This window comes from Lontra canadensis, unplaced genomic scaffold (genome assembly GCF_010015895.1).
Source record: "Lontra canadensis isolate GAN:19392208 unplaced genomic scaffold, GSC_riverotter_1.0 scaffold105, whole genome shotgun sequence".
Taxonomy (NCBI): Eukaryota; Metazoa; Chordata; class Mammalia; order Carnivora; family Mustelidae; genus Lontra; species Lontra canadensis.
In genome coordinates, this window is record NW_022631099.1 from 5269707 (window position 1) to 5292322 (window position 22616).

The following is a 22616-nucleotide window of genomic DNA, read 5'->3' on the forward strand; positions in this document are numbered from 1 at the left end:
CGACAGGTCTGCTGCCAGTTCTCAACAGGAAGAGCGATGACTAAACCTAGTCCCCCACACTGATTTCTTCCCGTCCTGGCTCTCGAGCGTCCTCAGCTGGTAGACAAACGCTACAGCTAGTGCAGTCCCATCTGCCAGGAGTTTATCCTATGAAGATACTCAAACAGGTGTCGACTGGGTGAACAAAGATTTTCACTGCTGCTTTGCTTATAGCACAGAAATGGAAATGAACGTTCATGTCCATCAAACGGGACTGTTTATATCACAGCATATCCACCTAGTTAAAAAGAACACATGACTGAAGAGAACCCCAAGCCTTCAAAACTATCATCATCTATGATACATGGGCAGGTGTATGTTTCTTAAAACATTCTGCATATTTAATGTTTTAAACATTCTTTAAGGTAAGCTTTTGTTTCAGTTAAAACACTTTTTTTTTTTTTTTTTAAAGTGATCTCTACACTCAGCATGGGGCTTGAACTGATGACCTGTAGATCAGGAGTCTCATGTTCAACCAACTGAGCCAGCCAGGTGCCCCTCTCCCTAAGAAAACTCTTTACCAGAATTACACCAGCATGAATTTATGTTTCTTTCTCTTGAGATTTTACTGGTTCATATGAAGACCTTAGCCTGTCAGCCTGCTATCACACAGCCTCAGTTAGATAAGTTTTCATTTCGACTGTAGTATTGACCAATGGGGCAGGGTTTCTCCTTAAAAATTAGTATTAGCTATGGTAGAGGAGCAAGTTAATTCAGTGGAGTTACTTTCAGGAGGAATTGATCCTGCTTCTTTTCCAGGTGATAGACCATACTGATGACTGAACTACAGGGCATGAAAATAGAAACTTAGGTTCATGCCAAAGCAATCTCTAGGTACTGGGATTGAACACATGTGTAGAGTTCACTGCCTGACAGAATTTGGTAGAAGGAGATTGAAACTGACTACCATATCACTGTGACTTTGGACAAGTTCAGGCTGTTTTCCTATCACTTAGAGGGAAGCAATCATACATGCCTTCTAAGGTATTGGATTAAATAGGATGGCTTATCAAGTACTTGGCATTCAGTGTGTCAGTGGCAAGGAAATCATCCAGTAGAATGAGAAAATTAACCATCAGACTTTGTCCTTTCCCTTACCGTGTTTCTAAGGTGTTAGTAGTAACAGCAAATAAAATGTCCACTCTTTAAAAACCCTCCTTCCTATCAATTCATTTTTCCTCTTCTCTGGAGGTGGAAAATGACATGTTAAATGTGTTCTGATCTTGAAAAATCCTCATTTTCTTGTCCAAAATTTTATCAAGGTAAATTAAATTGTGATGAAAGATTTTACAAGTTATTCAGAACTTAGTAATAAATAATCATACTTCTTATTAACCAGAAAGGGCATAATGGGAGTAGTGTGCCAAGGACAAAGGATTTAGAGATTGACTCTGTATTGTCTAAAGAAGTGTTGCAAGAAAAATAGACGTTAATAAAATATTTAAAAAGTAGTCACTTGGGCGCTATAGTCTTTTATCTGTATCAAAAATAAACTTCTTCTACTAAGAAATGTATACATTGTAATCCCTAAGAAGACCAAGCGGTATTAGGCAGAGGAACATTTTGCTAGAGGAATAAGATGTGAACTCTAATCACTGAAAACCCTTGCACCACTACTGTTGTGGAGTAACTACTGCTTTGTAAGGGGAAGAGCTGTAGTTCATGTTAGTGGTAACAAACCTACGGTAAGGAAGTACTGATTGTTACTCATCCCAGCTCCTTGCATGGCACTGAGAGAAGTACAAGATATGGTTAATATCATTTGATATATGGTACATGGTAAGCGGGTTTTTGGTGCACATATTCAATGTAGAGGAAAGTTCGTGAGCACGAATGCAACAGGAATAAGTATAGGATTAAAACCTGGAGCCTGACCAGGAGGTTAACCTAGACTTGCAGTAAGTAGTTAGGAGAGAACCTTCTCTCCAGACCCCATGACCAAAAGTCAGATCGGTAGAGCCCCTTATTCTGAGACTTCCAGAAAATGAAAAGGTGCAGCGGAAAGTGTTTTCTTCAGATATATGGTGGGAATCTCAACAACCTTGGGATTATTAGACCCTGTTTCCTTCTCTAGAGTGAATATGGATGTAATTTGTTCACTAAACAAATATTTGTTGAGTTTTTCCAGCAGTTAGTCATCAGAAAATATTTGAGGGTCTGTGTGGGGCCAGCTACAAAACTGACAGAAAGTTAGGTTTTCTTTTCTTAAGGAAGTTTAGTCTGGTTACAAACAGGCAGTTAGAGTAGGAGTGGCAGAAGCCTCAGAAGACTCAGGGATCTGCACTGTGGGTGGAGGAGTGACGCTATGGAACTGCGGAGTATGGAGGTTTGGGGCACGTCAGCCCCACCAGAGAATCTGAGAAGGTTTCCAAGAGATGGAGTCTTCTGGGTAGAGCCAGGCTTAGTCAGGTTGTTCCTGAAGATCCAGGAGGAAAGCTTGGGAGGGAAGAGAGTGGTAGATGGTTGGGTTTGGGAAGGTGAAGCATAGGAGAATAAAGGAGAGTGGAAGGGCCTAGAGTGTGGAGTGCTAAATTTTGGGTGGTGACCAGAGATAAACTAAGATAAGAGGCATGTTGGATTGGGGTGCCTGGCTCAGTTGAGTAAGCATATGGACTCTTGACTTTGGCTTAGGCTGTGGTCTCCAGGATGTGAGAGCAAGCCCTGCATTGGGCTCTGTGCTTGATGTGGAGTCTACTTGGGATTCTCTCTCTCTCTTTTCCTTCTGCTTCCCCCTCCCCACTTGCACTCTCTCTCTCTCTCTCTCTCTCATTAAATAAATAAACTCTTTTAAAAAAGGCATGATGGATTGAGCTGGCCATCAGATTCCCAAACGAATTAGTCCCAGATGTGCTCTGTGGTGGGGGGAAGGTGAGAACTCCCCTCCCTAAGATGGTGTGTACCACCAATATACATCACCACAGCTCAGAACAGTGAAAGAGGAGTAGCAAAGTTGATCATATGGATGAATAAATAATTAATTTCTTAGACTTTTCAGTGTCATATTGCAGAGGGTCTTAAGATACGAGCTGATACCAGCCAGACCTTCCATTTGGCAGTCACTGGAAGGCCTTTTCAGCATGCCTACAGAGGGAGTGTTAGTAAATTTCTCAGTAGAAGCAAGCTTTTAAACAGCCTCACCCTGGAGTCATGTTTCAAAAAGGACTTAAAATGGACCTTACCCAAATTCCTCCTCCTCTGAAAAAAAAAAAGAAAAGAAATCTGAGCATTGACTGTTTTTCTCTATCTTTTGACATACCTTGACAGATTTTTTGTTGTTGCCCTAATTCGTTCTGTGTTCTGAAACATACTTGAGAAGCCTGAGCACAGCGATGAGGACGGTAAAAGAACGCCGACTTACTTCATATGAAGTATGATGGATGAAACTAGGATTGCGTAGCCTAAAGAAGGGAAGGTTTAAAAGCATCCTGTGAAGAAAAGAAATTACATGTATCTGTCACTGGGCCTGTGGATGCAAATGGTCACATGGGGAGCATTACTGGAGGGCGGGCAGGGTGCTTGGGAAGTATTGTTTTCTCTCTCTCCTTCTTACTCTTCACTGTCTGCATCTAAATTTAATAATCTGCCTGCCCCGGGTTTTGTTACTGCCCGGAATTAACAAGGTTTAGATTGACTTTGCAGGTCTGGAGAAGTTAAATCTCTGAGACTCTTGAAACATGGTGAGAGAAACCCCCCCCCCCCCCACTCCCGGGTTTTAAATGCAAAAGTGTGATAATAGAGGTGGGGACTAAGAATGACCGATTCTAGGACTCTGGCAAGAGGGAGTTTGAAGTTCGCACATCGGTCCACCACTCTTCAGTCCTTAATTTACCAGCTTTTCAGCAGCATTGGATGCCTGTAGTCATTCTGTCTGGAAGCGCTCTCATCTTCTGGCTTCTGTGATACCACACTTTCTTACTTTTTCCCGACTACATCACTGACCAAATCGCTCTTTCTCACCCTCTCTGTAGGTCTTCCTTTGGGGACCCTTAATATTAATGCTTGGCAGGTTTTGGTCCTGTTTTCTCTTTGTCCATTCTTCTCTGACTCATTCTTGTAGAAATGTCTTTCGGAGGGGGCGCCTGGCGGCTCAGGGGTTAAGCATCTGCCTTCAGCTTGGGTCATGATCTCAGGGTCCTGGGATTGAGCCCCAAAATCAGGCTCCCTGCTAGGCAGGGAGTCTGCTTCTCCCTCTCCCTCTGTCCCTGCTCTGTCTGTCTCTCAAACAAACAAACAAAATCTTAAAAAAAAAAAAAAAAAAAAAGCGGGGGGGAGGAAGGAAGGAAAAATGTCTTTTGGAAGTTACACCCGAGAGCCCTGTGGACACCTATACCTGCATTATCCTTAGATGCCTTGAAACTGACCTCCCCTCCTCCTGGCGCTAACCAGCTGTGACTATGTAAGGAGCCACATCAGGGTCAGAATCCTTGCTTTGTCATCCAGAGCACAGCACTCCTGGGTAAAGAGGGGTTGAATATTCTAAATGGAGGAGGAAACACAGAAGGACACACACACACACACACAGTTGGACATTGTTCCTGGGTCTTGCTCACCCAGCACAGCTTGCTTGCCAAATGACTGAGCCCAGTGCAAGGGCAGTAAGGCGAGGGAATGTGGGTTTTCGCCTTTAGTCTATCCCATGGTCAGATAACCATAGGAAATATTCTTTTAGAAGAAAGCGAAGGTGAAAGAGTAAGACAGTCCAAATTTTAATTGGAAAATAACTTTTGCCACCTGAAAATGTCTGCAGACCGAATCATTAATAAAAGTAGTGGATCTTATTTTCATTTTTATTATTTAGATGTTAAAAAAGGTCAGAAGGTCTCAAATTTAGATAAGCTATTCTAAGCTAATTTCTTGACATTAAGTCTAAACATAGAGCATTTTCATCTTCCTGCTGGAAAAGATGGTAGACTATGAGGCAGACAGCAGCAGTAGCTGGACCTCGCTCACCCCTGGGTCAAAGACACACCGAAGCACTTTGGGATGGAGGGCGTGCGGGGCGCTTTCCGACCAGAGGGCAGTGAGTACTCTCTTTGCCGGCACTCAGTCAAGTGTGAGCGCAGTGCTGGGGCCTCTCGTATTTAGTCTTCAGTTCCTGAATCATGGTAGTTTGGAGGAGTATGAATTGTCTGGCAAGAAAGCTTTTCCTGTTCATTATTAAAGTCTTTTAAGATTTTTCTGTTACATAGATGTGAAAATATTTTTATTACAGGTATTGCAAAAGTAATCCTTGTTACTGAAAATGTAGATGTCTATGTAGAAAAATTAAACAACCAAATTTGCACAGCCTCAAATGATGACTATTAACTTTTTGTCGATTTTCTTCTATTCTTTCTTCTATACACAGGAATTTGTTGTTTTTTTTTATTTACATGTACAATTTTATAGACTTCTGTTTTTCAAATTGAAAATACTCATTTCATTCAATAACTGTATGATGGAGTTTTATCATAAGCCACAAAGATTGGGGAATACCTCAGTTACTGAAGCTTACATTCTCGTCATGGGAGACAGATGGAAACAAATAATAACTTTGAGAAAGTTATAAAGAAAGAAGTGAATGTTACCCACAGTCCTATCACCCAGACATAATGATGGTTAACATTTGGTATGTGTCCTAATTTTATTTTAAAAAGCTAGTGTTGAAAAATAGCATTTTTATAAAACAAAAATGGGATTAGATCATAGATTCCCCCCCACCCTTTCCAACATGTTGTGGACTTTTTTTATGTTAACTAAAACTTTATAATTAATAATAATATAATACAATATGATAATGTAACAATGGCTGCATAATACTATCCCATATAATGGATGTGCTATTAATTTAAACATTTTACTAAAGGTTGACAGATAGGTTATTTATAGTGTTTCCACCCCCCGTTAGAAATTATGTATCAGATATTCTAAGTCTTCAGAGAACCTAAATGTTTCCTTAGCTTGTGCTGTAAGAGAAATCGCTCAGTTTAAAAGCATATCCATAATTAAAATTTTGGTATTGTTACTATATTCCCCTGCAGAAGTCTTTTTAATAGTAGAGCTGTCAGCGATGTCTGACAGGACCATTTTCGATTTGTTCTTATATTGGATTCTTAAAAATTGAGATATAATTCACATTCTGTAAATTCTGTTATAGTTTTAAGTTGTGCAATTTAGTAGTTTTTAGTATAGTAACAAGATTGTATATAGATCACCACTATTTGATTCCAGAACATTTCATCATCCCCAGAAGAAACCATATGCCCATTAGCAGACACTCCTTTTTTCCTCTTCCCTCAGGCCCTGGCAACCATTAATTTACTTCTTGTCTCTCTGGATATGCCTATTCTGGGCATTTCGTATAAATGGAATTATACAATATGTAGTCTTCTGTACCTGGCTTCTTCCACTTAGCATGTTTTCAAGGTCTGTCCATGTTGTACCATGGGTGATTTTCTTAATTAGAGTCTATTTTGACTTTCAAATACTCGAGTGATTCTTGGGAGAATAACCCTGGTTTGTCCTTGGACCTCTGTTTGGGAACCATTGACCTAGGCCATAATCTCTCTGGAGTTCTTAAATCCTTTACAGCTGACCCAAATCCAGTTTATCTGGATTCGTATCTTTAAGTGTCTTTTCCCGGAATATCATAGGTTGCTAATTTTGAGTCAAAGAAGTGGTTTTAGTGCTAATAGTGCAGTTTATGAGCTAGTGTTGTTGCGTGTTTTTTTTGTTTTGTTTTGTTGTTTGTTTTTTTATAGTTGGCCTCTCCATTTCATCCTGTGTTCTAGGTGCTCATCTCTGTTTAGTAAATTGTCAGTATACTGTAAAATATTGTTGGTACTGTGCCCATCATTGCCAGTCTGTTCCCTTTAGGGCCATTTTCCAAGTGGTGATTTACTGTCTTTCTTGGTAGAGGCTGAAAACAGTTTATTGAGGCCTTTGACTCTTTTCCATTGACCCTGAGACACATGGAAGAAATATTTTTTGTTAAATTTTTTAATCCTCAGCAGATGTCTTTCCCAAGCTCCCCAACAAGGTGTCTTAAAACATTTCTGGTGGGTTATTGACTTTGGGGATTTAGTTTTATTTTTTCAATACTAATATCTTCCTCTTGGGATACTTCTCCCTTTTTAACATTGACTAATTGTGCTGCGTTTCTTGGGGTTCCCTTCTTCCTGTAGGATGTCCCTGCTCTGCCACTCCTTAGGAATATAACCTTTTAAAAAATTATTTATTTATTTGCTAGGGAGAGAGAGAGAGAGCACAAGCAAGGGGAGCAGCAAGCAGAAGGAGAAGCAGGCTTGCGCTGAGAAGGGAGCCCAATGCAGGGCTCGATCCCAGGACCCCAGGATCGTGCCCTGAGCTGAAAGCAGATGCTTAAACAATTGAGCCACCCAGCCACCCAGGCAGCCCAACCTTTTTTTTTTTTAAAGAATTTATTTCATTATTAGAGAAATCACAAGTCGGGGGGTGGGAGGGGAGGCAGAGGCAGAAGGAGAAGCAGACTCCCTGCTGAGCAGGGAGCTTGACGCAGGGCTCCATCCCAGAACCCTGAGATCATGACCTCAGCCAAAGGCAGACCTTATTCGACTGAGCCACCCAGGTGCCCTGGAATCTGACCTTTTGACAAGTTGCTTCATCTCTCTGACCTGTCTTCTCTGTAAAATGAAAGCAGGTAACTATTCGTGATTCCTCAGAGTTGCTGAGATGTCAGCTAGTTCTATGTTTATGTTTATAAGAAATACCTGACCTTTTCCCAGAATGGTTGTATAGGCCAAGTCCATTTTACATGTCTAAGGAAGTTCAGCAATTGTGGTTTCCTGGGATGTATGTCATAAAGTTCTCAGTGAAGTGAGCACTAGCTCTTGGCTGGAAGGTCCAGATCCAAATTCCTCTACTCACTAGGTGTATGTCTGTGGGTATGTTACCGAACATCAGTAGTCGTCTCTTTGTGTCTTTATACTGACCTTTCGGGGTTGTTGTGAAGATAGAGATATCAGGAAGCATGTTTGCATAATTCTGAGTATATCCGTATGATACATGTCCAACAAATGTTAGCTGTTGCTGTTGTCACTGCCCTAGTGATGGAATATCCAGTTTCCACTGCCTGCCTCCATCTGCCTCAGCTCTGGAACACCCTGGCCTTCAAAAGATAGACCTTGAAATGGGGTACGAGTTGAAAAGAGGGTCCCACTTTTGTAAAAACTACAGAGAGCTGCCGTGGTAGAATTTGGTCTTGAATATGTCATCTTTGAAAGCCTCTTTAATAAACTAACTTGTATCTCTTGCTTTTTTAGTGTTTCCACCCTTGCACACTAAGCAATATCTTGTTTCCTGAGGGTCAGGTGTCCCTGGCACAGAATTCAGTAATATCCCAGGGATGGCTGTGTCCTCTCAGGTTCGAGCTTCACCAGGATACCTGTTATGCCCTCTTACGTTTCTTATTGCCTTTTTTTTTTTTTTCTTTTTATTGTGGTAAAAAGTGTAGCATAAAATCTACCATCTGGACCACTTTCTTGTGGTGATTTTGAATTTCTTTTAAGTTCGCTTAGCTTCTCCTTTTGCTAAGCCGTCCTAAGCACTGAGTCAGCAGTGAGGTAGTCAAACTGAACTGTATTGTTTTCTTTTTCTTTCTTTCTTTCAAGTAGTAAATGCTGCCAGAAAGACCAATTCCTTCTGGACTTAGGCTTGTTTATGACACTAGACTTTATTTATGATAAAGATCCAAAAAAATCCTTCTTTTCTTTCATCTTTTTCTCCTGGGATTCTCAGTGTTATGTTTGGGAGTACTGGACGAGGGAAGGGAGCTGCAAAACACAGGAGGGGAAACATGCAGCTGAATTTTGCACTCCATCACTCCCAGGGTGGGCCAGGAAGTCTGAGCACAGATTGGGTAACCAGAACACTGGAAGGAAGCCATGCCACCTAAGCAAGTGTCTGTGCCCTTTAGCACACACCAAGCCTCTTGTTAGGGGAGCGGACTAGTCACAAATGGTGCTGTTCCTAAGCCATCACACCAAGATGATTGTAGCCAGCTTCCTGGAAAGCCTGCTTGTCCTTCCCAGGCTCTCCTTAAATTATTTCCTGAAACCAGCACCCACATTATCGGATTATTGCCAACCTTAGCTTGGTTATGAAATGACAGATATACTCTATGTAACCAGACCTGAAAGTCTGAGATGAGACTTCTCCTTCCAAAGGGATGTTTCCTGAAAGTGGCCACCTTGGGAAGCCGCACCTTTATTTAATGGTGCTCAAAAACAGCTTCAGAACTTCCTTTTTAGGAAGATGCCTTCAGCTTCTGTGACACATTCCTTCTAGTGGTGTCTGTCACAATAAAGCTTTCTCCTATATGGGCAGGGTTTTTTTGTGTTTTTTTTTTGTGGGGTTTTTTGTTTGTTTGGGTTTTTTGTTTGTTTGTTTGCTTTGCAAGTGGCCAAAGGTTATTTGGTGCTGCATCTGGGGGCTTAGATGATCATACAGAGGAAAAATAAAAGATGTAGGTTTGAATGATCCAGGCTTTCTGGCTTTCTGAATATTGATGCAGCTGAATATTGATGCAGCTTGAAGATAAGCGAGAGCAAAGATTTGGGGAAATCAGCACCACGCCAAGTTTGCTGCTGCGTCCTTGCCATCCAGTGATAACCACTTTTTTTTTATGAGCACATTTGAGCAGAACTTTTGTGTGCTCATGTGAGAAATGCCGTTCTGGGTCAACAGTGTTTCTAAGATCCAAAGGTACCTTGTGGGACATCATCATTGTCTGTTCTAGATGTGGGACTTCTAAGGTGTTTCAGATTTTGGCGCACAACATGGAAATCCTTCAGAGTGGTAGGGTTTTGGTTTTGTTTTTTGGTTTTTTTTTTTTTTTTCCAAACATACAGATTTTTTGTATGCTAACAGTGGCTTGGTGGAGGTCCACAAAGGCAGAGGCAAACACAAATAAAGTGTGTCCTGGTTGCCACAATCTTCCCAAGACCCAGCACATGAAGAACTAACACATGGTAGGAAATCAGTAAATGTTGAATAAATCCATGCATTCAGACGTCGTAACACTTTTGTAGGAAGCATGCAATGGAAAAGTAATGTTCTTGTTTCTCTCTCTTTTACAGTTGTCAAATTTAAAAGTTCTGAATCACTCCCCAATGTCTGATGCCTCTGTCAATTTTGACTACAAATCCCCCTCCCCGTTTGACCGCAGCACTGATCAGGAAGAGAAAATCGAAGATGTTGCCAGTCACTGTCTGCCTCAGAAAGACCTGTATGCTGCAGAAGAGGAAGCCGAGACCCTTTTTCCTAGGAAAATGACATCCCATAATGGAATGGAGGACAGTGGAGGGGGAGGCACTGGAGTAAAGAAAAAAAGGAAGAAAAAGGATCCAGGAGAGCAAGAGGGTACAGCAAAGGGAAGCAAGGACAGGGAGCCCAAGCCAAAGAGGAAGCGAGAACCTAGAGAGCCAAAGGAACCCCGCAAGGCCAAGGAGCCCAAAAGGGCCAAGGAGCCCAAGGAGCCTAAGCAGAAGGACGGAGCCAAGAAAGCGCGGAAGCCCCGGGAGGCCTCGGGCACCAAGGAGGCCAAAGAGAAGAGGAGCAGCGCTGACTCCATAGCCAGGACGAAGTCCAAGAAGGCCAGGTGTGTCTCTCCCCACCCCCCAATGCGCCCCCCCACCCCAAACCCTGGCACACTTGGCTCTGTGTGCACAGAATGGTTTACCGTTGGCCTTACTCCAGCCCCTGGACATAGCTCTTCTGCTTCATCCAAAATGAACCACTTTCTCACCTCCTGATGAGAGAAAGATAACCTCAGTACTGGCCCTGCCGTTTCTTACATTCCTTTTGGATTAAGAAAAATGAAAATACCTTCCCACACACAGGGTATAAGGGAGGGGACATCCAAGGTACAACACAGAGAGGGCAGTAGTTTGGGGGACAGCAGCAGTGTGGAGTGGTCGAGGGGCAGCTCCCAGGGCTGTGCCCGGTCCCGGGAATCAGTGTTCGGGCAGTCTGGGAGAGCCGTGGGTATGCGCAGACAGGAGAGGACTGCCCGGCTTCCCTTGGCCACAAACTCTCTAGTATGGGGCTGTTCCTGGTGTGTTTCTCTCGTTCAGGATCTACCGCAGTGCCAGACACCTGAGTAGTGCTCAGGAAGGGGGCGCTGTGTAGAGACCAGTAGAAACCCCAGTAGAGAGTCCAGAGGGCATGGGGTGGGCGGCATTAGGGGTCCCGGCAAGATATCCTGTCAGCATCCACAGGTCCTCTTCACCCAGGAAACTCCACATTTGCAATTGTGTACAAATGGAATGTTTTTTTATTTTGTCTCTCTAAATTCTTCGTGCAGAACATTATATTTAAACTTGGTGTGGAAATGTAAAGCAAAAAATACGTAACCTCTACATAGTTAAAAGGAAGTTGAGGAATTTAAGTTTCTAAAATCACAGTGCAGAGGCAGAATGTAGAGCAGGAGCACCCATAAAAACCCAGAGATTAATGGGAATGTTGACGTAAAGTAATGAGACCATCAGACCTGTATGGGGTCAGGCATGGAGGAAGTAAGTTTTAAAGAAAGGACAGCATTTTGGATGGTTTATGCTATGACTCAGAATTACCATATAGTTCCGTTCGTTTTCAAAGGGATTTTGTTGGGACCAGATGGATAACTTCATAATCCAAGTTAAAACTGCCCGATAACATTCATTTCCTTCTCCATGGCAGGGGATTGCATCTTTTATCTATCATAGACGCTTGTGGTGTGGGGGGATCCTAGGAATGTAGTTTATAGACAGCGGACCTCAAGTACCTTATAGAAGGTCAAGAGAGGTAGGTAAAAATCAGGATTCTCACTAAGAGGGAACTTGGGGGCTGTTTCTTAGTGAAGCCAGTGAGCGTACTCTGATCTCTGATGTGTGTGTGGCGTGGCAGAGGTGAGTCTCTGTCTTCTGCTGTAACTCTCATCTCCAAGTTACTTTGGAGAAGCTGAAATGGTTCTTCAGGGCAGTAACACTTGTGAAGGAGCAGCAGATGTGAGCTAGTGGGGTGACATTGAGAGAACAGAGGAATCCCCGAGGATAGTGTTTTAGAATTAGGGTCACGGGAGGAGAGTTTTCACAGCTCTGCTAAGGATTTGGTCTGTTTGTATAAGGGATTAGAAAGCCATAGGAATCTGAGCTCACTAGCACTGGTCTCTCGTACTTACCTGCTTAAAGCATTTCACATTTACTTTGTGTGAGCTATGAAACAAGGAGATGAGTATATAGACATTGCCATAATTTGGGGGCCACAAGGAGGCATTTCACAGAACAGCTTTAGGTGTCCTGTATATGTGTAGCAATACTGTTATCACTGTCTGTGATCTTAGTAAGCTGCATACAGTATAAGTGAGCTGGAGAAGTGCTTGGTAGTGTTTTCAGGGGCTGCTGACTTCTGGCAGCGGAAGACACCCTTTGAGAAGATGCTGGCAGAGCTGGTTATCTCTTCAGCAACGTGGGCAGGTTACATGAGGCTTTCTCTCTTGATGTGCGGCCTATGTAAAACTGACTTGTAACATGATGACTTGTAACATGAGAATTCTGTGTAGCTTGGTGGGATTTTGCCCTGGTGAGCCTTTCATGTCTTGTCCTTTATATATTTAGCAAATGGCATTGGTTCCTTTAATTAAAGATCCCACTGGTCAACAGAAGCAGTTTTAGTTATGAAAGGACATTAATTGAAGGAAAATGTTGGGAATTGAGTCTCAGTTTTTTATGCTTCTCCTTTGCTTTCTCGCAGATTGGCTCAGGTGCATGTTTTGATTTGAGTAGGTACTGACTGGTATATTGGTAGTTGCAGATCATTCACTGGGCACTTGGATCATCGTGGGAGCTCCGTAATTGATTTAAGGCTTCCGGTCTTTTCCACTTTTGGTTCATCTTGCCAGCTTCCACCGGTGAATCTCACTGTTACTGTCTTATTTCTCTTTGTAGTTGGAAAAGGTGGTGAGTCAAATGCCTTCCTTCCAAATCACCTCTCTTCCTTCCAAATCAGTTTGGAAGTAGTCAGCAAAGATGGAGTTGCAGTGATCGCTTCGGTTATTATAAACCAGGTTGAAGAGCCTCCGCCAGCTCGGGCTGGAATGGGGCTGCTTGTTACTCCCTCTGTTGAGTTTGTCCCCCAGAACCGCAGGCACTGAAGCCTGGAGCACACGCTGGGCCGTGTCTGCGCTGTTCCTTTTCCCAGTCTCTCCAGTCCGAGAGGTCTCTGGTCAGAGACGTGGGAGGAGTTTGAAGAAGGGCTGAAAGTCTGTCGCCAGTATTACTCCCTCCTCAGGAGTAAAACCGGGGGACTGGGAAATGAGATTTCCTCCAACAGTTTATGCCTTCTGTGCAACTCCGGTTGTTCCTACTGCTTCCAAGACAAAGTCCAGACTCCTTTCTCTGTTATCTAAACCCTTTGGAGTGTGACCCTAGCCCCACTTCTGGTCTCTGATAAGCGACCTCACCAGCTAGACTGTTGTCACTGGCCCCTGAAGACACTTGTCTTGTTTCTTCTGGATCGCTCCTGCTGTATTCCTCCCACATGACGCCCTTGTCCTTCTCCTAGGACCCCAAGTCCTTTCCGTTTCCAGATCTGAGTGCAAGTCCTAGTTCTCCATAGAGCTTCCCCAAACCAGTGGGCTAGCGTGTCCCCTCTTCCATAGCACTTAGAGTCTTGCTCCACGTTGTGAATCAGAGACTTTTTCCCTGGGAAGACTGAGGAGAGCGAGTCTGACCTGTCATACTGCAGCCAGGAAGAGGGAGATGCACTGAGAAGTGACTTGTGTACAGGGGTGTGTCATAAACTCAGACCTCCTGATTCCCAGTCCTGGACATTGCCCTTCGCAGATTGTGCCTTTCAGTCATAAGCTGTCATTGTGTACGACTTGTCTCATCAACGTCAGTTAAGTGCCTGAGGTCGGGACCACTGTGCTTTGTCTTGTATGCTCTTGGGGGTCAGTCACCAGAGAGCTTTGCCAGGATGTTCGGTACATTAAGAGTGTTTATGTATTTATGTATTATAATATATAATTTACATACTTTGCATATTTATATATTATGTATAATTTATGCATTTATACACTATATATCTTATGTATATAATTTGTTTTCCTAGAACAAATGAATAGAGCTCTTTCCCTGAAAATAAGACCCATGTCAGATATAATAACTCCCATTATTTTTTTTTCCATTGTTAAATAATAGTAGGTAGTGGCTCGACTTTAACTAAAGAAATGAACATCTTACAAATAACTTGTCTAAGGCACAAGACTCATGGGCAGCACTGCTGGGATTTGACTCCAGATCCCACTTTTTTCTCCTGCAGCTTTGCACCTGTTTATGCCTCACTAGGGAATGTCGGGAAAAGAAAATAGTGGAAAGGTTCCAGTGTCAGAGAAATTGTTTTTTTTATTTGTAGGAAATGGCCCTCCTTCTGTAGAATTTCAGTTTGGCACCCACAGTGTCCTCGAATCCTCTAGAGACTGTAAGGTGGCTCCAGCTTTTTCCCATGCTGCTGCTTCTGCACGTGTCTCCTCTTCTGAACAGATGACAGAGCCTAGCCGATTGTCCTTTTCAAGGGTGATGTCAGTAGTAATGCCCAAGTAAGAGAAGGGGGAAACGAACTTTCAACTATCATCTCTTCCTTTCCCTTCAAACTAAAGGCTATCTCAAGAAAGAGAAGTATGAAATTCACAGGCACACAGAAGCGTCTGATCCTAAAACCGTTGCTGAGGACAGAATCCATTACATCTTGGAAGGTTTCTTAGTGAGAAATTTCTTTGACCTCCCTAAGAACTGCCAAGGTGCTTTCCTAATACCAAAGCATTTTCCCAAAGCCCTATCGACATTCTGTGGCCCCCCCCAGGATTGGACTTGATGCCTGCCTACCTTTTTAATGTCCTTGCTGCATCTTGGAGTTTGAGCACTTCTTTATTGAATAAAATTTAAGCAAAAAAGCTCTTCCAGGAAGAAGCCATGTTAAGGCTGTCATTTCCCTAACTCTGATATGTAAATTTTACTTAGTATAGATTAATTGCTTTTACAGTTTTTTAATTACAGTACCTTTTCCCAAAGAGGAAGGGGCCACTGGTGTAAGAAGATGTATAGACAAAGATACACATGCACCTGTACACCCAAACACATACACAGACCTTTCCAGACGTAGACACACAGGGCCTGTCTGGCTGCAGCAAGGGCATTAAAAAGGTAGGCAGGCATCAAGTCCAATCCTGGGGGGCCAGAGAATGTCGATAGGGCTTTGGGAAAATGCTTCGGTATTAGGAAAGCACCTTGACAGTTCTTAGGGAGGTCAAAGAAATTTCTCACTAAGAAACCTTCCAAGATGTAATGGATTCTGTCCTCAGCAACGGTTTTAGGATCAGATGCTTCTGTGTGCCTGTGAATTTCATACTTCTCTTTCTTGAGATAGCCTTTAGTAAATTTAGCTTCATGGCATCAAAGCATGGTTCGATGAGCAGGAAAGACGACCCATTCCAGTGTGTGTGAGGCCATCTGGTGTTCTTACTCCACATCTAGGAGGAGTGCCTGAGGACTAGGTTGATGGCCCTTTAGGCTGCACTCTTCTCAAATCAGAAGCTGAACATGTAGATGGAGCTGGAGGTGGTTTTTTTAAGTCAGGGTCTTGAGTGTTGGTGTTCATTTTGTTAGAGCTTTGGAAATTCTGCTTATGTTAGAATAGTTTATATTCTCTCTCTCAGAAGTCAAGAAACTGACCAGTGGGGGGGCGCTGGGGTGGCTCTGTTGGTTAGACATCTGCCTTCGGCTCAGGTCATGATCCCTGGGTCCGGGATCAAGCCCTACATTGGGCTCTTTGCTCGGCGGGGAGTCTGCCTCTTCCCCAGCTCATGCTCTCTCTCACTCTCTCTCAAATAAATAAAATCTTAAAGAGAGACAGCTAGGGAGGGAGGGAGAAAAGGTAAAGGTAGGGGTAAGGGAAGAGGAAAGGAAAGGATAGGAAAGGAAAAAAGAAAGAAAAGAAAGAAACTGAACAGTGAACTAGCCCAAGTGGAGGAACGTCTGCTTGGATCTCTGAAGCTCCGACTTTGCTGTGCCTAAGGAATCACCTGGACAGCTTGTTAGGAAAGTAGATTCCAGACTACCTCCCCAGAGGGGGTGATTTATTAGGTCTGAGGTGGACCCAGGAACCTACCAATTCCAAAGCTTGCCAGATAATTAAAGTGTACTTGGTTCTTATACCATCCTTTGAGAAACAGATAAAAGATCACTGGGAAAATGAAGCATATTTACATTTTTATATTTAACATCTGCTCGGCATGGAAAACCAAAAAGAGGAAAAGAGACTAACGGTGTGATGAGCCCTGTGAAGTGATAAGAACTACATGTATTGGTTTCTGCCCTGGTTCCTGGCACAGAGTTCCTGAAGCCTTTGTACATTCCTGGGTGATGGAAATACCAGTCTCATCTCTTATTCTCACATTTGGTCTTCGACCCATCCTTGACACAAGACTCCTGAAACTGTTGTAATCTTTTCAGCGTTAAGAACACTAGGAGCATTCCTTGTTCTACCATTTGTCTGTGACCCTGTTCCTGACAAAAGGCACCTAAACCCTTATAAACTCCTAAGTGATCAGAATACTAGAAGCATCTTTTGTTCTGGTGAGGTGATGCTGGGTAGACTCGTGGATGGTGACTGGTCATGAGAAGGACCAACCACGATTAGAAGCTTGGAGTTTTCAGCCCCACCCCTCATTTTCCAGAGAGGAGAGAGAGGCTGGAAGTGGGGTTAATAATTGATCATGCCAATAAGGGGAAGCCTCCCTAAAATCCCCAAAGTAGCAGGTTTGGGGAACGTTCAGGTGCGTAAATACATCCATGTGCCAGGCGGGTAGCACAGCTCAGCTCTACGGGGACAGAAGCTTCTGTGCTCAGGGTCCTCCCAGACTTCGCCGTGTGGATGTCCTTATCTGGCTGTCCGTCTGTGTCTTTTGTCATCTCCTTTAACAAACTGGGAAATGTAAGTAAGTGTGTCCCTGAGTTCTGTGAGCTGCTCTAGCAAATTAATGGAACGTGGGGTGGGAGTGAGTGGATGGGGGGGAGTGGTCACTGGAACCTCTGGTGTATGGCAGTTGGTCAGAAGCACAGGTGAACCTGGACTCGTGACTGGCATCTGAAGTGGGAGGCCAGGGGCGGGCAGGGTTGTGGCGGTGGGCCCACAACCTGTGGAATCTGATGCTATCTCCAGGTAGATAGTGTCAGAGTTGAGTTGAATTCTCAGACACCCTGTGCCTGAGAATTGCCTGTTGGATGAGGGTTTTTTGGTTTTTTTGGTTTTGGTTTGGTTTGGTTTGTTTTATTTTCCAAAACAAACCCCAAGTTTGGGGCCTCAGCTTTTACCCCCCATTTATTTTGGCTTGTCAACCCAGAACAGAATATTATTTCCCAAATCCAGTAAGTCTAGTAGTATCCTGGAAGAAAGGTTTTACCTTTTCTGGTTTCCTTCTTGAAGGGTTGCTTCTAGGATGTTAAGCCCAAACCTTCCGGTTCCATAACCCTTAGAGCTTCGAGTCGACCGCCACTGTGATGCAGGAGGGCAGTGAAACTCAGCCCAGCTCCATGTCATACTTGAAGGTCAATCACCCATCTTTGTTGAGACTGCAGATCTTTGCTGAGTGGAGCCAGGCTTAGGCTCAAGAGTGTGTGTTGACGGCATTCTTTCTGTTGGGGGACTTGTTTTTTGTATTCTGACCAGTTATTAGAAGGAAGAAGAAAAATGTGAAGACATATGAGTTCTGAGTAGAGACCTGTGCTCGGAACGCACTGGGCTTTATGGGGAGTAGGGAGGAACTGCGAATGATAGGGGCAGAGACCCACCTCTGAAGTTTTGGATTAAGTCTCCATTGGGATTAAGTCTCCATTGGATTAAGTTTTTCTAGGAGCACCTGGGGTGCTTATTACTCTGTCGTGCTCAGGGCTTTTTAAGTTAGGCTTGGGTACACAGTAGGCTTTTACTAAATCTGAAAAGAACACTTACTAAAGAAGAATGTTGGATGAATACCTGCCTCTTTTTTCTGTATGCTGTAGTGCCTCCTGTGTGCCTAGCTTTATTTATGAGTACCTTCGGTGGGAGTGGGGTAGTGGAGGGAGGAAGGTGGCATAGAAGCATCATCTGTGTTCCTCCCTATCTCAGAGGAGCTTCACGGGTTAGAGAAACAGCCCTTTGAGGGTTCCAAAATGAGGCAAAAACATAAACAAGCAGAAGGCCCTAGCATAACCATGTACAGAATAACCGGAAGGATTCGGCAGATAAGAGTTATTTCAGTTGTGGCAGAGTCTGTCCCTCGCAAGTGGGGAGTACGGAGCCAGGTATTAAAGGAGTTAATAGATAAGAAAAGACCTAAAGCCAAAAAACCAAAAGACATTTAAATAAATGTGTGGGGGGGCGCTTTTCAAGTTTTGTTTTGTTTTTTTTTCCTGCATTTACTTTTACTTGCATTTATTTTATGCTGAAATGATTCCCAGGCCATACATTTTTTGTTTCTTCTGGGGTATCTTTTTCTTCTGTGCAGCCTCTTCTGCTGGTTTTGGAATGGTCTGCTCTTTTTCAGGAAGGATAATCTCGTGGTCCCAGGAGAGCTCGTGTACGAGTTAATCTGACCGTGAACTGTGTAAATTTGGCGCCACGTCTTGGGGTTTGTTCACCTGGGTGTGCTCAATGGCCAGAGAATCTGCATCTAAACCCTTAAGTCAGCATTATTCTCAGCATTTTTAAGCCTGTGCGGTAAAACTTCAGCACTGCTCGTGGGCCCCGCACCCCACGTGCAGCCCCGCTCCTCAGCCTGGCCCACCTCCCAGCCCCAGGCAGTTGCACCCGAGCACCACACCCCACTTCTGCACAACGTGGCTGTCACATACTTGGGGCTTTTTGGGCTCTGCGGACCCTAGATGGCCTGGGCAGTTTCACGTGTGTTCTTAGAGTGAACCAAAGATTTGAACCTCTTGATTTGCATGATTTCGTAGGGTTTTCTGGGTCAGGTGAATAGCAGATCATTTTCAGAGCTCACCGCAGGCTGCTCAAGGGAAGAGGAAGAATGATGGCTCCTGGGAGAATCCATAGCAGGTTGGCGGAGGGGTGCTACTAGTTTGAACACGGCCACTGAGCATACTTTTATTTTCAATTCTTAACCAAATAGTAACAAAATGCCAGGAAGGACAGAGGGGAATACATCTTTAAAAGATGAGAGATGTGAATTTCTGGGCAAGGCAGGCCACTGTATCATACTGGTGGATAGATGCTGTGGGGGATCCCGGCATGCAGGAGCTCTTGGTAGTAGAGATAGAAATGCTGCTTCCTTACAGTGGACCTGGCAGCCCTGGAGAAGGGGTGGGAGGCAGGCCAGAAGTGGAGGTGATTGAAGGGACTACCTGTAGAGTGAGTGGTTGTATGGCTGGCCAGCTCCAGGCTGAAATCAGGTAGTTACTTTAAAGGTATTGAGCAGTTTGCCCCGGGGGATGCTCTGGGACTCCCATGTGGAGACTCCCATCAACTGGAAAGGGACTTAGGGCTATCGTTCTGCCTTTCCCTGCCAATACCCTAAAAGGGGCAAGAGGGCAGCTACATATGTGTACAGAGTACGAAGCCAGGCTTCTCATTCGGGGGTGAGACTTGGTCTCACCAGCCACCTGTATTATCAACCTCATTCATTTTACTTTATTTTTTATTATTTTTTAAAGATTTCATTTATTTGACAGGGAGAGAGCAGGGGAGTGGCAGGCAGAGGGAGAGAGAGAAGCAGGCTCCCTGCTAAGCAAGGAGCCCTATGTGGGTCTGGATCCCAGGACTCTGGGATCATGACCTGAGTTGAAGGCAGGCACTTAACCGACTGAGCCACCCAGGGGCCCCTCAACCTCCTTCATTTTGAACAAGAGCAATCCACCAAAGATCATGAGACCGTAGAGGAAAATTTTAAGCAGCAAAGAAGAGAAGGGAGTGAGCAGAATGTTTGTCCTCAGAAGAAAGAAGTCCAGGAAAAAAACTTCTGAAGATGTTAGGTTTGTGTCCTCAGATTCAAGATGGTATTTTGTCTGCAAAACAAGGATGAGTTATAAAACAGGAGCAGAGAAAGAAAGAATTAATGAAAATTTAAAACATACTGCCTAAACTAAAAGAATTCAACAAGAATACTGAGTAGAGGAGAGAGTAGGGGAGGTATGTAAGATATAAATTAATCAACTTTCCTACCAGGATGCCACTAGCTGTTGCTTAATGTTGACAGGTAAAGAACTAGAGGCATGAACACATTGGAGCTAGGGTGCTCTCATTCAAAGGCAGTTCTTTCTAGAAAGTGGGATTTGGTGGAAGTGGTGATGGCTTGTCATTTGAAATCCTACATTTTTTGAATTTTTATTTGCTTTTATACCTTTTTTTAAAATGTTCAGTTAGCCAGCATATTATAGTACATCTAAGTTTTTGATGTAGTGTTCAGATTCATTAGTTGCATGTAACACCCCTTTTATAACTTTTAATAAGATTGCTTATTAAAACTGTACTTTTTCATCTTACAAGTATGTAATGTTTTTGCTAGGATAATATCACAAACTAGTGTAATCTTTGTTTTTGATGGTGCTAGTGATAACAGTTAAAGGGACAGAGGACAGGGTAGGTTTGCTTCTCATTTTGTGTACAGTTGACTATATCTATACTAAAACAGTTAGTTCTGTGTGTGTGTGTATATATATATATTTTTTTTTTTTCATTTAACCAGTATTTTTGCGATCTCTGCCCAACTCAGTTCTCGGTGTATAGACTGAACTAACATGGGCATTAAGTCAAAGTTGCAGTAAGGGTGCAGGGGGGCTCTTTGGGGGTAATATCCATGTTTATAGTATGTCCTTCTGGGAGGAAGATCAGGGCCTATGGCAAGGCCTAGACTGGAAGCTTCTCTGAAGGGTTGTTCCTGGAGTGAAGGTAGTTCCTGAGCTGTGTACTCCCCAGCCACGTGCATATCTATGAAGGTAGTAACTGGCATCATGTGCTGTTTTCAGTTCTGAATTTGGGAATTACGGCAACTCCCTGTGGCAGTAACTGATTTTTCTTGCTGACTTTAATGGATATTCTATAAGTTTTAATTTAAAAATGGGATGATGGGGGCGCCTGGGTGGCTCAGTGGGTTAAAGCCTCTGCCTTCGGTTCAGGTCATGATCCCAGGGTCCTGGGATCGAGCCCCACATCGGGCTCTCTGCTCCACAGGGAGACTGCTTCCTCCTCTCTCTCTCTGCTTGCCTCTCTGCCTACTTGTGATCTCTGTCAAATATATAAATAAAAGCTTTAAAAAAATAAAATAAAAATTAAAAATGGGATGATGATGGATGGGGCGCCTGGGTGGCTCAGTGGGCTAAAGCCTCTGCCTTTGGTTCAGGTCATGATCCCAGGGTCCTGGAATCGCGCCCCGAATCGGGCTCCCTGCTCAGTGGGGAGCCTGCCTCCTCCTCTCTCTCTGCCTGTCTCTCTGCCTACTTGTGATCTCTGTCTGTCAAATAAATAAATAGGATCTTTAAAAAAAGTAATAAAATAAAAAATAAAATAAAAAATAAAAATGGGATGATGAGTTATTTTGAAATAATGGGGTTTGGGGGTGCCTGGGTGGCTCAGTGGGTTAAAGCCTCTGCCTTCAGCTCAGGTCATGGTCCCAGGGTCCTGGGATCGAGCCCCACATTGGGCTCTCTGCTCAGCGGGAAGCCTGCTTCCTCCTCTCTCTTTGCCTGCCTCTCTGCCGGCTTGTGATCTCTCTGTCAAATAATTAAATAAAATCTTAAAAAAAAATAATGGGGTTTGATAGATAAAAATTCTTACTACCTGGAATCTATGGAAGCAGAGTCATGAATGACTCCTAGTAGAACAGTGTTGTGACACATACCCAGATCTTTCTCATATTCAGATCTGGTGCTCAGTTTCTAACTCTCAGTTCTACCAAAGAAACCTGGAGGTTGGGAATTGGAGATGAGACTGGGAGGAAAGTTTGAGAAAGTCTTGTCTATCTAGTGCTTTTATGTAATTTTCTGTAAGTAGCTACTGTAATGTAGTTTCCTATTCAGAAGGCCCCCAAATTGCTTATTTTCCTAATACAAATTGCAGAAAGTAAAGAAGTAGAAAGTCTTCTTGGCTGATGAAGCTGTGTAGAAGACATCCGGAGAGCTTTGGGGTGAGGCCTGCTAATCAGCTGTTGTTAGTTACATGGGTTAGTCGTACTACTTGTGTGGTACATACATGTTTTATTGTAAAATCAAGTTTGACTTCTGTTACTAAAAATAACTACTTTGAGCTTCAAAAATCTTGTCTGCCATTTTTCTTTCTGTCCTTGCAAGTTAGTTTGTTCTACCCTGAAAGCTAGAAAAGAGGATTATAAAAATGAAATTGCTTTGATCTAGCCCTGTGTGCCATTAAGTGGTGAGAGTATTATTAGGTCTTTGTGTTATACAGAACTCCCTTGGTTACAAGTGACATAAACCCAACTTGAATTAAGTTAAAAAAAAAAAAAAAAAAGTAAGAGAGGGTTCACTGATTTTAAGGATCAGAACCGGGAAGTATAGTTGAGGATTCTGCTAGTG

General features: G+C 43.4%; 1 protein-coding gene across 3 annotated transcripts in view; it reads left to right on the forward strand.

Moving 5' to 3' along the window:
* The window catches only part of CHD6 (chromodomain helicase DNA binding protein 6), a 140059-nt gene that overhangs the window by 962 nt on the left and 116481 nt on the right, over positions 1 to 22616 (forward strand). For all 3 annotated transcript variants that reach the window (XM_032838476.1, XM_032838479.1, XM_032838477.1), the window contains exon 2: positions 10134 to 10654. In XM_032838476.1, the coding sequence (XP_032694367.1) occupies positions 10134 to 10654 (521 nt within the window). The remainder of the gene's footprint in view (positions 1 to 10133; positions 10655 to 22616) is intronic.